The sequence below is a fragment of the Engystomops pustulosus genome, chromosome 4 (genome assembly GCF_040894005.1).
Source record: "Engystomops pustulosus chromosome 4, aEngPut4.maternal, whole genome shotgun sequence".
Taxonomy (NCBI): Eukaryota; Metazoa; Chordata; class Amphibia; order Anura; family Leptodactylidae; genus Engystomops; species Engystomops pustulosus.
Genome location: NC_092414.1, coordinates 199,595,825 through 199,613,174, shown reverse-complemented (window position 1 = coordinate 199,613,174; position 17,350 = coordinate 199,595,825). Strand labels below are relative to the sequence as shown.

Below are 17,350 nucleotides of genomic sequence, written 5' to 3'. Positions count from 1 at the left end.
CTTGTGAGCAGGGACCTCAGCCCTATTGTTTCATGTGACTATGTTATTACTCTGTAATGTCTTGTTTGTTCTGTATATGCAGCCTGTGATCTCTAAAGATCTGTGGAAGATTTAGTATTATTATTATCTTCAGTATCTGTAAGAACATCATAAGAACAGAGTCATAAACTCTGAGGGGTTGAATAGAAATAGTTGAAGTTATAAATATAAACATTTGTTCATTATCTAGACTGTGGGGAATTGCTCTGGTAGTTGACTGGTAGCAGTGCAGAAAGCAGTGACACACGCAGGTTTAAAAGTCCAACTTAAGTGTTTATTCACACTTGCAAAACAGAACACAAATTCAGCCTTGGCTTAGGCACATGCAAAAACATTATAAAAGTAATTCCTGCCCGGCTAGGCGCTGTCTAATACATTTTGAGGACCCTAGCTATCCGGGTACCAGGCTGCCTGGCACACGCTCTTGGCCAGCAGCAAGACAGGAGACCCTCAGTTACCTTTGCTGTGAGAATGCAATCTCGCTTTCAGCTCTCCAGGTAGGGCCTCCCCTACTGCTTCTGGCCTGCAGACTAAATCAGACCCTAACGAGGCCTGTGACCTGCACCTGTGGGCTATACAAAAGCCCAGGACCGAAGCCCGGGTGGAGTAGGAGTCCCACTACCCGCCTACCCCTACTCCATAATAAGCAGGCCCAGTACGGACATTACAAATGTGTCTGTGTTAGCTAGGCCAACACAGACAAAACAGACTATTCCTGCTTATCATGTCTGCATTAACCCTTGGGTTACTGCAGACAAACCCAGGGCTTTTACCACCAGCATTTCATCTGCCTGTAGGACAGATAGCGGTTTTCCCACACAACACCTCTCACTTTCTCACAAGACAGAGAAAGTGCAGTCACCCATTCCCAATGGAATAACTATAGTAAAACCAAGATGGAAGCGAGGTAGAGAATTGTGAAGCAAAAAAGTAGTCAAAATAGAATTAAGGATCAGAAAACATGCAATAACACATTCGAGGATTTAGTAACAAGAGCTGGATAGACCAGTATAAGCAACACTTGAGTGATGGGGCAGGAATATGTGAAGTTCCTAGATGCCACACCAGCTTCTGATCGGGTATGCTGTCAATCACTCAAACCACACCGGATACACTCAGTTCCAAGATGAAACCACATAGCATTCCACAGAACAAACATCCAGCTCAGCTATCACGGTTTATAAGGAAGTGGAAAACCGAAAAAAGAGAGCAGCAAGAACTAGGGAAACAAGGAAGAGAAAACTGCCCCTTACTCTATGGCTAACTAGTCCCTGCCTGCGGATGATGGTCAGGCTAGTTCTGGACTTCTCTCTCTCTGAGATGCAGTGCAGGACACCATTGTTATAGTAATTAGGGATGAGTGAACCCAGTTGTGTTCAGGTTCGGCTAGTTTGGGCGAATCTTATCAAAAGTTTTGCTTAGGTGCCAAAACGTGATCCCAAGGCTTGTTCACTGGTTCTCCTACCAACAAATCATACTAGATAATCTGTCGATGATGTATGACTGCCTTGCCATTATTGTGTTTCTATGTATAACAAACGCTAAACAAAGCTTTTGAATGATAATAAAAAACAGTGAGAAGAGGACCCAAACCGCAATGTTCGTCTTCGTACTACCGAACACAGACCCAGACTTCAGTCAGAAGTCCGGCCTCAGTCGCACAAATCCAGAGAACCAGTATAATTAGGTCACTAGGAATGATGTCTGTCCAACAGGAGGACAGCGGAGAGTACTAGATCCATGGGCCCGATCCATGTGGGAATGTATTTTCACTATGGTGACTCTGTTCTTACCAGTGTATGTCACATAATGCAAAGTCCATTCATAGAAGTGTCGATATTTGTGTACGAAAAATGTGTGAAAGGACATTTGGATGATTAGCACAAAATTCTGTAACAAAAATGTATCAATACCTTTGTGATAAACATCATAAGCCTAAGAATCTGTGAAACAAAGGAAACAGTCAAATAAAAAACTGTAAAGGTTTAATGTTCCCTCAAATGTGAATTGGGAACTAAAAAGTTATCAAGAAGAGCTAAAAAAATTTAACCCGCCCGGGGCTTGATGACAATGATTCACATAGATCTGCATAAAACCAATAAGATATATACATGTATAATTGATCATTTTTGAAAAGTGTCTTTATTTTTTGGATTTTGGTACACTGGGGCAACAATGGAAAGTTCTAAAATATTTCAATTCACCCGAAGTAGGATGTGGAAATCCATGGACGCTGCAGAAATCTTCCTATTTTTACTGTCTGAAAAGAATTTTTATATTTTTTTGCAACAAATCTACTTATAGAAATTTTAGAAAATTAGAAATTAGAAAATAATTTAAATTTTTCACATTTGTCTTTATCCATAGTTACAAGTATTTTTAAAGATAAAATACAATATTTTAGGTATAAATGTACATTGTGAATAGTAAATTGATGATACTTACTTACAAATGGGTAGATTTTAAGGGTCACATAATAATCCAGTTGTAGACAGTATGTATTATACAGCAGCGTGTACATACTGTATGTAAAGGTTTACTCACACTTTACCACTATTTATAAAGATGTAAAAATCCCTTAGAGATGGAAGGATATTTTACCCATGTGGCATCTTACATTAATTTACCTAATCTCATTACAAAATATTTCTCTAGTGGAAATCATTTATTTTTAAACTAAAATCAACTATTTAAGATATTAACCCCTTAAGGACGCAGCCATTTTGTAGCTTAAGGCTCAGTCCCATTTTTTGGATTCTGACCTGTGTCTCTTTATATGGTTATAACTTTTGAACACTGTTACTTATCAAAGCGATTCTGAGATTGTTTTTTCCCCACATGTTGTACTTCATTTTAGTGGTAAATTGTGGCTGATAAGTTTTGCGTTTATTTACAAAAAAAAGAAAAAATTTATGAATTTTTAGAAAAATTTGGCATTTTTGAAATTCGAAATCACCGCGTTTTCAGGCAGATCGAGTTACCACCTAAATAACTTGCCGAATAACATTTCCCATTTGTCTACTTTACATTTTCATAATTTTTGAAATGTTTGGATAATTTATTTTGACGTCACGAGGCTTACAAATCGAATAGCGATTTTCCGTATTTTCAGAATTGACTATTTTGGGGATAAATACTGTTTGAAATTAAATTTTACATATTTAGCATCAAAAATCCCCTATATAACCAACCCATTTTCAAATCTGCACCCTTCAAACTATCAGAAACAGCATTTACAAAAATTGTTAACCCCTTGAGATCTTCATAGTAATTGAATCAAAATGGCGGTGAAATGTTGCTATTATTTCACCTGACGAAGGCTCCAGCCCGGAGCCGAAACGCGTAGTGTCTCGAATAAAATACTCGTTTACATACACCAAGTGTGTACACATGCTTATTATGTGAAGCGGCGCCTATTGAAGCGGTACAGCACCTCGTGGATCTTTGCATCACTTGCCTGGTCCACCATTCGCTAGATGTCCGGATCAGGAACCCCGCCGGCAGCAGCTCCACTTTTCTGGTATTACATGCCCATTTCAAGTACATACAAGGTGAGAAGCATTCTTTCTCATACAGACTTTTATTTTAAAAAACGCACTTGAATCTCTCGCGCTTTTTTCCTTCCTCTCTCCTTGTGGCAAAAACCCCATACACACCCGTGGTCTCCCACTCGTGTGTTCCCTTTCCTAGCTCTCTAGCAAAAGATAAAAAGAGAAAACCCACCATAAAATTTGTTCTACAATTTCTCCTGAGTGCAACGACCCCCTACATGTGGACATTACTTGTGTTATGGGGGCACAGCGAGGCGCAGAAGGGAAGGAGCACCCTGCAGCTGCCAGGATTTTAGTTTTCTCGTTGCCCCCTTTTGAAGGCTATAAAATTTTCGCTTTCCGTTATTTGGGCCATGTGACAGCATTTTTTTTTGCGGGATGAGATGCTTTTTCCAGTGTTACCATTTTGGGGTTGGTATCACCTATTGTTGAAAATTTTGTCTTAAGCGCACTCGTAGAAGGAGAGGTAGTCGCAACACAAATATCGACGCGCAGCACAGTCATGCTGCTGTAAGCTCCGGAGACTGGATGGAGCAGTGCAGTGACTGGAGGAAGCCCGTGGAGCAGCTGTTTCTGCGCTGATCAGCTGTTCCCTTTCCGACCCCAGAGTCTTGGTGGGAGCAGACCTGTGGGAGACGCTTGGTCAGTGGAATGCGGTGCGGAGCAGTGCTGCAGGGGCTGCGAGGTAAAGCAGCACGTAGAGCCACCGCCTCTCTGTCGACTTCGGAGCTCTGGTGAGGCCGGCGCCACACAGGGCGCTTTGTCTGCGCTAGCAAACGCAATTGCAGACAAAGTCGCGCCCACCGGGGTGGGCCTCGGCCCGATCGCATCGGTGTTTCTATGGAAACGCCTGCGATCGGGAACGAGCCGCCGGTGTTTCGCGTTAAAACACCAGCGGCTCGTTCCCGATTGCAGGCGTTTCCATAGAAACGCTGATGCGATCGGGCCAAGGCCCGCCCCGTTGGGCGCGACTTTGTCTGCGTTTGCGTTTGCAAGCGCAGACAAAGCGCCCTGTGTGGCGCCGGCCTGAGAGCAGCTCAAGGAAAACAGACGAGAACTCAAGTGACCTGCGGCAGCTCGGTTCGGGGGGCAGCCGAGCTGGACATCATAGTGTGTGCGGCAGCAAAGTGTTAAAGACCTTGGAAGAGTGATGGCTAATTTCTGATGATGTGCCCCGTGTGAACTTTGGTTTTTCCTACATCAAAGCTGCAAGAGAAATGTAAAGGCCCACTACGCAGTCCGTGAAACAGTTTGTATAAACATAATAGAAGCTGTACTTGCATTGATTATAGTGTCGGCCCCTCTGATAATATTATCTTTAGTGATAAGTCAAAAGATTTTCCAGTCACATACGGCAGTGTGTGTGTTTTTTTTTTTTTCTCTCTCTTTTCCCCTCTCCCACCCCCTATCTATAAGAAACAACTATTGTATGCTGGACTTATTAACCGACTTTCTAACAACGTCATACAGGGAGTGAGGAACACGGAAGGATGATAATCTGCTAGCTTATTGGGGGAATACTGAAAGACATAACAACTCTAACATCGTATTAACCTTCCACTAAGCTTGGGTAAACCAGAGAAAGAGGAGGAGAACTTGTGGGAACTTTTTTTTTTCCCCCTATCTGCAAGAAACAACTATTGCATGTCGGACTTGCTAACTGACCTTCTAATATTGTTACACAGGGAGCGAGGATGTTGTGTTGGATGGACATATTGGGGCAGATTTACTTACCCGGTCCGTTCGCGATCCAGCGGGGCGTTCTCTGCAGTGGATTCGAGTCTGGCCGGGATTTATCAAGGTAGTTCCTCCGCCGTCCACCAGGTGGCGCTGCTGCGCTGAAAAGCATCCGAATGCCCTGAAATTCACCGAGCCGGACCAAGTGAAGGTAAGTGCGTCCCAAGTGACACTTTTATTGTTTTAAATGCGGCGGTTTTTCCGAATCCATCGGGTTTTCGCTCGGCCACGCCCCCCGATTTCCGTCGCGTGCATGCCGGCGCGGATGCGCCACAATCCGATCGCGTGCTCCAAAATCCCGGGGCAATACAGGGAAAATCGGCGCAAATCGGAAATATTCGGGTAACACGTCGGGAAAACGCGAATCGGGCCCTTAGCAAATGACCCCCATTAACCCTCTAATAATTCTATTTCTGGACTGAAGATCAGGGAAGGACTATAACAATTTAGCATATTTATTAACGCTCTAAGTAATTTGAATGATTGAATGATTAATGATACTATTTGATGTCTTTTTTTCCATTTTTTTTTTTTGTCTCAGATTAAGGTTTAAGAATAGTATATTGAATAACAAAAACCATTCCTTGTGATATTTAGAAATTTCTATGTGGGAAGTGTTGGTTGCATGCTTGTAAGTTTGAGTTAGCTGGAGGGCGGATATAGAAATTGGGGGGGGGGGGAGAGAACAAAGACAAGGGATAGAGTGCTTTAGTGTTTTTTTTGTTGTTTTTTTTCCCCTCCTTTCTTCTCTTCCTCTCTCTCCCTCCTGGGTATCGCAAACAACCATGTCTGGCAAAGGGGGCACATCAAATAAGAAGGTGGAAACTTCAAGACGGGAATCAACAAAGATTACCCCAGAGAAAAAAACAGACCCCCCAAAGAAGAGCAATGATGGGGCTCAGAATGAAGAGAGTTTTCAGAATATAAATGTTAAGGAACTAGCGGAGGCAGTGGCTAAGGAAATTTTACCTACTTTGCACTCGGCCATTGATTCCGCTGTAAAGAAAACTATGTAAAAGATGAACATGAGCTGGATCAACATAATGAGAGAATTGAATATCTGGAACAGAAATTATCTACCATGGAGGATGCAGTAGAAAATCTCCACTTTCAACTAAGTGAGATGCATAAAGAGAAGGAGCAAATTCGTGAAGAGCTAACAGATCACAAAAATCGCTCAAGATTGAACAACATTAGGATAGTGGGAATTCCTGAATCAGTATCTTTTGGAGACCTAAAGAAAACTATTTCTAAGGACATCCCAGAGCAATTAGGCTTGGGGAGAACTATCAAAGTTGAAAGAGCGCACCGACTGTGACCGAAGAATGAGGCAAGACAAAGGCCGAGAGTTGTCATAGCAAAGATTCTGGATTAGGGTGATAAGATGGACATTATGAGACTGGATAGACAAAAAAGAGAACTGAAGGTAGAAGATTGTAAAATTTTATTGTTTCCCGATTACTCTGCAGATACTAGCTCAAAGAGGAAATTATTTGCTCCTATATGCTCTTAACTATTTAGAAAGGGGATTAAATTCAGATTACAAGTCCCAGCAACATTAAAGATCTTTCAAGAAGACAGCGAAGTAAAGTCCTTTACCAATCCTAAAGAAGCAGAGGAGTATTGCAAGAAATATCTCAATATGGATTGATGGGGCAATGGCGAAGAAGCCAGAAGTGGATGGAAGAGGGGGTGATGGGGGGAGAGAGAGGAGTTTAAGTTGTTGTCGTTGTCGTTGTCTGCAATTGCTATGATGACGTTGAGGAGGGAGGTTGGATAGTCGATGAGGAAGTTAAAGAGACCATTAGGGGAAAAGGAAGTCCTTATGGAAGTTGGAGGGTAATGGGATGGGAGGGAAGGGGGAGGGAATCTGGTCTGGTGTCAGAAAACTTGTATGTAAAAACGTATAGAAATCCAGTACTAAAATGAGTCCACCAAATTTAAAAGTGACATCATGGAATGTGAGAGGTATTACAACCCCTGCCAAAAGGCAAAAAAATTTGAACCACCTAAAGAGATTAGATTCTGACATAGTATTACTCCAGGAGACCTATTAAGCCGATAAAGAAATTCAGAAATTGGAGAGGGGATGGGTAGGAAAGGCTATAGGACAAGGAGTGAGGAAAAGGAAACAAAGGGTGATAGTTTTGGTGAACAAATATTTAAGGGCTGAGATTGTTTTTATAGAATACGGTATCAAGGGTAGAGCAATGAGAATTCTATTAAAATATGAGTCCTATGTTATTATATCCCAGTTATTAAATTGGATTGTCAAAGATGATACAAAGTATAAAATAATAGGAGGAGATTTTAATAGAGTTACTAATTATATGCTGGATAGAACGGAAGGAGTTATAAAGAAGAAGGGAAATTATCTGGAAGACCCTGTAATGTGAAATTTGTTGCAACTCACTGGAGTAATTGATTCATGGAGATTTAGGAACCCCACAGGAGAGGAATTTACCTATTTTAGACACAGAAATATTAGACATTGGGGGTCATTTACTAAGAGCCTGAATCGCGTTTTTACGGCGGTTTACCCGAATATTTCCGATTTGCGCCGATTTTCCCTGCATTGCCCCAGATTTTTGGCGCACGCGATCGGATTGTGGCGCATCGGCGCCGGCATGCACGCAACGGAAATCTGGGGGCCAAACGAAAACCTGACGGATTCAGAGAAACCGCCGCTTTAAAAAAAAAAGTGTCGCTGCACCTGCACCCAGCAACGGATCGTGAACTCCGGCGGACCTCGGTGGACTTCAGCGCAGCAGCGACACCTGGTGGACGTCGGAGGAACTGCCTTAGTGAATCGCCGGAAGACCCGAATCCACTGCAGAGAACGCGCCGCTGGATCGCGAATGGACCGGGTAAGTAAATCTGCCCCATTGTGATATCTGACCACACACCCATACAACTGTCAACTGTCAATTTTATACTGGGAAGCTGCCAAAACAGTTATCAGGGGCAAAATTAGATCATACGTTGCAGCAGTAAGGAAAAAAGATGCAATGAAACAAAAAGATCTAGAAAAAAAGTACAGAGAAGCAGTGTTAGCTTTTAGGGCAGCTCCCAATATCGGTAACCCTAAAACAATGCTTGAAAAAAAAAGAGCTATTAGAACATCACATAGATCTGGCTCAGAAGAGTTTTCAGAGAACCAATGAAAGGAATTTGTTTAATAATGGTAACAAGACGGGAAAAATGCTTTCTAATTTGGTAAAGAAGGAAAAAGGGAGAGACTTTATTGGTGCAATTCGAGACGGTAAAGGAGAACTGACAAGTGACAGGAACAGCATAAATCAGATAATGGCAGAGTATTATGGTAAATTATATAAAGAAAGGAGGGAGGATGAACAGCAAATGGATACCTTCTTAGAAGAAGCAGAGTTGAATGTATTAACTCCCGAGCAACAAGAAAAGCTATCACTCCCTATACAACTAGAGGAAGTTACCAAGGTAATTACCATATATACTTGAGCATAAGCCTAGTTTTTCAGCACAAAAAAATGTGCTGAAAACCCAAACTCGGCTTATACTCGAGTAAAAAAAATATAGGATTTACCAGGTGTTTGTGGTAAAATTAGGGGCCAAAATTAGGGGCTTATACTCGAGTATATACGGTAGATATTTGGCCAAAAGCAAAGCACCGGGACCAGTTATTTCTCAGATTTTTATAAAATGATATATCCCCAACTAGCTCCCCTGCTAACGGAGGTGTATAATAAAATCATTTTAGAGAGGGCAGAATTCAAGACAGGTAATTTGGCCCATATTAAAATTATACCAAAAAATAAAGGGGATCCTAAAGATCCAGGATCGTATAGACCAATTTCTCTGATAAATATTGATATGAAAATATATACAAGAATCCTGGTAAACAGGTTATCTAAAAGGATCACAGGATTAATTCATCCCTGCCAGAATGGTTTTGTGAACGGTCGTCACGATGTAAGAAAATGTGCGCACAGTTATGGCGGTACTGGACTGGGCCAGGGCATGGCCAACTGAAAAGAAAAATAAAGCAATCATTTTAGTCGATGCTGAAAAAGCATTTCGACACTGTGGCCTTGCCCTGGCTCAAGAAAGTTATGCTCAAGATGGGGATAGGTGGTAATTTTTATGGAGCTAATGAAATGATGTACAGTAAGCCACTAGCACAAGTAATAAGACAGGGGGTTATGTCACAACAATTTTCATTAGGGAGGGGTACTTGGCAAGATTGTCCCCTCTTGTCATTCTTATTTAATTTAACTTTAGAACCACTAGCTAGGAAGATTCACAATGATAAGAACGTAAGGGGCATAAGGTTGGGTAGTAAAGAAGTTAAAATGACTTTGTTTGCTGATGACTTATTGTTATTTATTGGAAATGTACCGGGTGATATACACAAGAAAAAAAAGCTATGAAGAGATTTCCCGGGTATAAAATGAATATGCACAAAACAGAAGTGTTATTATTGGACGGGGGTGGGGGAGGGGGGTGGGGGGTAGGATTTGTCCTGGAATAAGGATTGGGGGTTAAAAGTTGTGAAGGAGAATTTTAGTTATCTAGGGGTTAGAGCACAGCACTTGGCACTTTGTATATGTATTGCTGCTTTTGAAACCATCAGTGTAGAACATGAATAGCATTTGGCATTTGTCACTTTCTACATAATGATTGCTGCTACTTTGAGTCAATACTGTGGATTTTTATACACTACGCTCCCCCCACTGATGTTACATGTTGTTTGTCCAGCATAGCTGACATTTCTGTTGAAACTTGTTCCATTGTCATTTTAATTGATTGACCTCAATAAAAATACTCTTTTTCATATAGTTGCTATGGAATTCTGGCTTTTTCTGTGTAGGTTTTGTCTCTTAAGAGATACAAGAGCTGTATGGAGAACGGTGAGGAGGAAATATCAATTACCAGGGTATATATTGGGATACCTGTCCCTAGGAGTTTTTCTTGGCATGCGTAGATGGAAAGGAGATCATGGGTGGCTTGCAGTGTGGAAAAGGAAGGGTATTCTTAAAATTTATGACTTAGTGGATAACAAGAAAAGGGAGATGAAAACATTTGAACAAATTAAAATAGATTATGGACTAGAAGCCTCAGAATTTTTACATTACATGCAGATTAAGGGAAAGATTAAGGAGGGAGATCTGCTTGGAAAAATAGGGAAAGGTAATTGGCTACAATTTAGTAAAATTCTCGATGCAAAGGAGGGTAACCCTTCAATTGCTAGCATTAGAAAGAACATCTCATCTGAGGAAGAAAGCCCATTTAAAGGGAAAGTGGCTAGCAAGTGGTCTAGAGATATAATGGATAACATCTTAGAAGATGAAGTAGAGTATAGGATTCTGAAAGGTTGGAGGAACACACTCAATTATCAATTAGGGCATATCGGGCATTTACTATCCCATATGGGAAAAATACTTTAGGCTATAAGAACGAATGTCCTAAGTGTGGAGAAATTAATGCAAACTTAATACACTGCTTATGGCAGTGTCCAGCAGTCAGGAACTTATGGAATATGGCAGAACAGCATTTAAGTTACATCCTGAGAGAACCAATTAAACTTGATGTATGGCGGTTTATATTCCATTTTTACAATTCTAAATTTATTAAGCATAAGGAAGAGTTAATAAACTTGATGATATTAGCAGTTAAGAGAGTCCTTATGATGGAATGGATATCTATGTATATACTGACAATGATACAAGTCAGGAGGAAGTGGATGGAATATTTGTACTTTCAATGGTTGAGTAAAAACAGAAAGTACAAAAGAGAGAATGAGATTAAGTGGAAATGTAACTGGCTGCCAATTATAAATCGCATCTTTTCCCAGGAAGAAAGGGCTGTTTTCTTTGACACAATGGGGCAGATTTACTTACCCGGTCCATTCGCGATCCAGCGGCGCGTTCTCTGCGCTGGATTCGGGTCCGGCCGGGATTTATTAAGGCAGTTCCTCCAACGTCCACCAGGTGGTGCTGCTGCGCTGAAGTTCCCTGGAACGCACTGGAATACACCGAGCCGGGCTGAGTGAAGGTAAGTGCAAGCTCCGCAACACTTTTTTTTAAAAAAATGCGGCGGTTTTTCCGATTTCCGTCGGGTTTTCGTTCGGCCACGCCCCCCGATTTCCGTTGCGTGCATGCCAGCACCGATGTGCCACAATCCGATCGCGTGCGCCAAAATCCCGGGGCAATTCAGGGGAAATCGGCGCAAATCGGAAATATTCGGGTAACACGTCAGGAAAACGCGAAACGGGCCCTTAGTAAATGACCCCCAATGTAGTAGAAATGAATGGAGTGAAACGTTTTAGTGGGTTTTAGACACCAGAGCAGAATATAAGGAAAGGATGGGGGGTGGGTGGCGCTTTGCAAGGGAAAAAGTGATAAAAAAAATGTATTGGATTGCTGTTTTGTACTTGTTGTTAACTTTGTATATTTATATAAGTAGACACCGAAGAGGTGTCGAAATTTATGTAAATATGTAAAAAAAAAAAAAAAGACAAACAGTTCCCTTTGGGAGAGGTGCTGGAGCTTTGACTGGCTGAAACAGCATGTGTGCCACTAGGTGCTGCTGCTGTTGTTGTGCCGGCAGGATGGACCTACACATCTGAGACACGTTTCTCCCATGCCATTGGATGGTGACACAGCATGTGTTGACGCAGGGCCATGGTGCCAATGTTAGCTTCCTGGTCATGCTTCACTTTCTGCCCGCAGATTCTACGTATACACTTGCTCAGCTCCTCTGGTGTCTTATCAAAAACTGCCACACTGCCGAGGTAGTGATTTTACTCTGCACTCTGCACTGAGTGACTACTAATGCCAGTGCCTTGCTGAACACCTGTGCCACTGCTTACTTGGACCTGCGAAGCAGGGTTTGTACCCCGCAGCCATTTGGCTCCCATCCTCGCACTGCTGCCACCCTGCTGACTCACGGCCACAGTAGCGACTTGTTACCTGCTTCGCTGCACAATGCGCAAGCTGACACCCTCATCTCCTGAGGACGATGATGAAGAAGCCCTTGCTTCACCCAGCTCCCCGGCTACATCATCATTGATTTGTGTTTCATTGTCACTGCTATTCTCCTCAACGGTCTCATAATGCACAGCCCGACTTGCAAGTACAACATAACCTCCTCTGCCGCTCTCCACATCTCTATTTTCCTGCCTACTGCACAAAGCAGCGGATGTCTGCCCCACCTCTTCACTGCCGAGCAGCTGCTGACTGTCCTTAAAGAATTCATCATCGCTGTATAGTGGCGCTGAGCCCAGACCACCTAGTAGATCTCTGGCTGAGGGAAAGGAACAGAACAGAGGCTGGTTGAGGACAGGTGAGGTCCTCTGACCTGCTCCTGGGCCATGCCAACTAAGGGTTTTATCTGATGAACCCACAGACTCTTGGCTGGGGTTGTCAGATGTCATTTGGGAGGAAGTGGATGACTTAGTCCACCAATCGACAACCTTTGGGTGGTTTATAAACACACTGCCGCTAGATGACAATGGCAGTTCTGGCCTCACAGAGCCACCCCTGCTGCGACGTCCCCTTGCTGTGCTGCACCCTGTGCCTGCTCCACCTGCCACCTCTCTGTCTGGCATATTGGTTAATCGACTGTGTTGATTTTACTCTGATTTCTTGATATTAACTTCAGCAACAAAAAAGACCAGCAATTTGGGCTATACAGGTGAGACGCCAGCATGGGACACCTGGAGCGACAGATGAGGTGAGTACAAGTTTGATTTAAAAAATCCCTCCCCAGCCTGGCTCCATAATTTTGATTATTTATCATAAATCACAGCTACTCTATACCAAATGTAATTCACAGTTTTTCTAGCAGCTCCCAGAACTTCTTTGTTCCTCAGGCTATACACAAACGGGTTTAACATTGGAACTACGGCCACATAGAACATGGAGAGGATTTTGTCTTGCTCCTTTGAATGCTTAGACTCAGGCTTCATGTACATATAGATACTTGGTCCATAAAATAATAAGACTGTAATGATGTGGGATGAGCAACTAGAGAAAGCCTTCATCTGCCCCCTAGAGGAACGCATTTTAAAAATTGTATAGATTATTCTTGTGTATGAGATCAAAATTATCACCAAACTCAAAACTGGCAAACAGAAATCTTCCACCGTGATGATCATGTTCATATTCTCAGTGTCACTGGATGACAGTAATAGTAATGGAATTATCTCACAGAAGAAATGATTGATCAGGCGAGAGTAACAGAACGATAACGTAGAAGTCATCTTTGTAAACATTACGGAATTAGCTACACTCAAAATAACATAGGACGTTACTAGAATCCAACAAACTCTCCTGGTCATGATCAGAGTATAATGTAGAGGAGAACATACGGCCACATAGCGATCATAAGCCATGAAGGTCAGAATGAAAATGTCCGAATCGCCACAGAACAAGAAGAAGCATAACTGGGTCATGCAGCCATAGAAGGAGATGGTCTTGTCTTCTGTTAATATGATGGACAACATCTTGGGTAAAATAGCGGAGACATAGACAATGTCAACAGAAGAGAGATTACACAAGAAGAAATACATGGGAGTGTGGAGTTGGGGGGCAGAACAGACCAGAACAACGATAATCATGTTCCCCACTACTGCCAGTAGATACATGACCGAGAATCCCCAAAATATAAGAATTTCATTCATTCTGGAGGTGGAGAATGGACTCAGGGAGAATTCAGTCACCGCACTGATATCACAGTCATTCATCTTGTGAGCAGGGCCCTGAGTCTTATTGTTTCATGTGACTATGTTAATACTCTGTAATGTCTTGTTTGTTCTGTATATGCACCCCATGACCTGTAAAGCTCTGTGGAATATGACGAGGCTATAGAAATAAAGAATTATTATTAATTATTATTATTATTTTTATCTTTAGAATCTGTAGGAAAAAAATTAGAACAGAGTCATGAAGTTTTTAGTATAAGCATTTTTGTATTGTCAAGACAGAAAAGACGTGCACGCTCTAAGCTTGCCTAAGATGCCTGTCCCTGCCTACTTGCTCACACTGTGCTAACCTGCAGGGGACAACTGGGCAACAGTCCTTACTGAGTTTTTGCTCAGCACAGATGGCAAATGATGGTAGATGTCCAAACCTGAACCTACCGCTAACAGCAATTTTAATGCCACCTCCACTTTCCCTAGGATTGTTGATCCCAGTGATTTTACCTTGGAGCTAAAATCCTATGGAGAATGGCATTGCACACAAACCACTGCCTCAAGTCTTGGTATATGAACCCACAATGTTCAGCACAGACCAATTCAATTCAATATAGTCTACCCTTCTATTTTTAAGTATTTTTGTCATAATTAAGTAAAACAGATGCTACTTTTCTTAACCCTGTACTGATGTGGCTTGAAAAACTATTGAAGTAGTACCCGTAATCAATCATGGGTGTAATCCTTTACATACCGCAATCTTGTACCCAAGAATTTTCACTCCCTATGACAGGCAGCAACAAGATTGATGCCAAACTGGTGGTGTGCATGCCATCACCGATCACTGGACCCATTTGTGGGGTTTACAACCACAATCTCTGCAAGCACTGATTGTGGGTGTTCGGCTCCAGGGATACGAACGCAGTAGACCTGACTACTGAAGGGTCAGCTTAATACTAACAAGAACAATTATTTAAGTTTACATGTTTATAACCACTTATGAGAACAGTAATATGAGATACACACTGGACCTTCACAAAGTCCAAAAAGTTGAGTAGACTGCTTATCAGTGAGTCTACCTGTAGTAACGTGACCAAATACTGAAATAGAGATGTATTACAGTATATAGTATTACAGTATATAGTATTACAGAATATAGTTTGAGCGAGTACAGTTTTAGGCCCCCAGGGCACTTTCTGCAGAATTGCACTCTGATTCCAGATGTGAAAGTTGCAACTTTTCTTAAAAAAAGGGATAAGAAGAATCCATACCGAGCGGAATCGTTTGGAAATGACTGCAACTTTTTGGAGACCTATTTGTGACTTTTTTAAAATTCACTAAAGACCTCAAATGCCGCTTGTATTAATAAGGAAAAATCACTAAGATACACCTGAGCAGCAGAAAACCAAAAAAAAAAAAGCAGTTGCATAAAGCCAGACTTAAAATGTGTCCCACTGATAGAGAACCAATGTAATTAGGTCACTAGGAATAATGTCTGTCCAGTCGGAGGACAGGAGAGAGGACTAGATCCATGGGCCAGATCCGTGTGGGAATGTATTCCCAATGGTGACTCTGTTCTTACCAATACACATGATGCAAAGTTCATTCATAGAAGTGTCGATATTTGTGTACAAACAGATTTACTTACCTGATCCTGACGCAATCTCGCTGTGTGTTTTTCGATGAGGATTCGGGTCTGCCGCGATTCACTAAGCTCATGTGCCCGAGTACCTGCATCCGTCACTTCTGCGCCGAGGTCCTCCGGAGTTCACCTGCTTCTTCCCGGTGCTTGTAAGTGCATTGTCTTGCGTCACAATTCTAAATGTTAAATCCTGCAACAATGGAAGCTCTAAAATATTTCAATTCACCAAAAGTGGGATGTGAAAATCCATGGACGCTGCAGAAACCTTCCTATTTTTACTCTATGAAAATTATTTTTGGATTTTTGTTTTTTGCAACAAAACTGCTTATCTATTCTGCTTGTATTATTTCACCATACATTTTTCACATCTGCTTTTATCCATCCAAGTATTTCTTTTCCCCGTGGTAAAGTATTTTTTATTTTTTTCAAATATTTATTAATATAAGAAAATTACAAAATTGCATACAGTGCAAAAAGGAGTTACAAATTCTTGATTCAAAAAATGTTCAGCACATAACTTAATTATATCTGATTATTCTTAAATGTTTCCCTTTATATACCCTCCCCTTCCCACCCCTGGTGGTTGATGATTAACTTTTCTTAACAGTACAGGCGCTCCCCTACTTAAGGACAACCGACATACAGACGACCCCTAGTTAAAGACAGACCCCTCTACCCACTGCGACCTCTGGTGAAGCTCCCTAAATGCTTTACTATAGTCCCAGACTGCAGTAATCAGCTGTAAGGTGTTTGTAATGAAGCTTTATTGATAATCATTGGTCCTGTTACAGCAAAATATTTTGAAACCCCAATTGTCACTGGAGCAAAAAAAAGATTTTGTCTAGAACTACAATTATAAAATATACAGTTTTGACTTACATACCAATTCAACTTAAGAACAAACCTATGGAACCTAACTTGTACTTAACCCGGAGACTGCCTGTATAGACAATAGGAACTAAGAAGCTATTGGTGTTTTCCCAATTCCATTTTTTAACCGTTCTTTTATTACCCTTCATCTAGCTCTTATAGATCTATATCTAGACACAATCTTTCAAGCCAATTTTTCCTTATTTTCTCTACTTCTGTGCCCTTTCTTACCTCCTCCTGCTGTTCCGCATAAAACAGAAGATCCATTCTACCTTCCCATTCTATCATCCTGGGTGCATTTTTATTCTTTCAGTTGAGAAGGATTAGCATTCTTGCCATGAGTAATCCCTTCATTACATAGAGCACACTACCCGACGAACTGTTCGCTCCTATTTTAGAGCCCAGAATGCAAACTTTTTCACTTGTTGTTGTATGTTGCAGCAAAATAGTGAGACCAACCTATCTATGACTTTATTCCAGTAGATATGGAGTTTTGGGCACTGGCAAAGCATTGGCACAAGGTCCACATCTCTTAAGTTACATTTTGGCATTTATCATTAGTTTTTTTTTAAATAGTTTAAAGACAAAATACAATATTTTAGTTTAAAATGTACACTGTGGATAGTAAATTAATGATACTTACTGGACAGATGCTTAGATTTTAGTAGTCACATAAAAATCCAGTATGTATTATACAGCAGCGTGTACATACTGTATGTAAAGGTTTACTCACTCTTTAGCCTTGATTATAAAGATGTAAAAATCCCTTAGAGATGGAAGGATATTTTACCCATGTGGCATCTTACATTAATTAAGCTAATCTGATCACAAAATATTTCT

General features: G+C 41.4%; 1 protein-coding gene across 1 annotated transcript; it reads right to left on the bottom strand.

The window, feature by feature from the left end:
• Nucleotides 1–13,092: 13,092 nt before the first annotated feature.
• On the bottom strand, nucleotides 13,093–14,049 carry LOC140128553 (olfactory receptor 5AR1-like). The gene has a single exon (XM_072150250.1). The coding sequence runs from the start codon at nucleotides 14,047–14,049 to the stop codon at nucleotides 13,093–13,095; it is 957 nt and encodes a 318-aa protein (XP_072006351.1).
• Nucleotides 14,050–17,350: the final 3,301 nt, after the last annotated feature.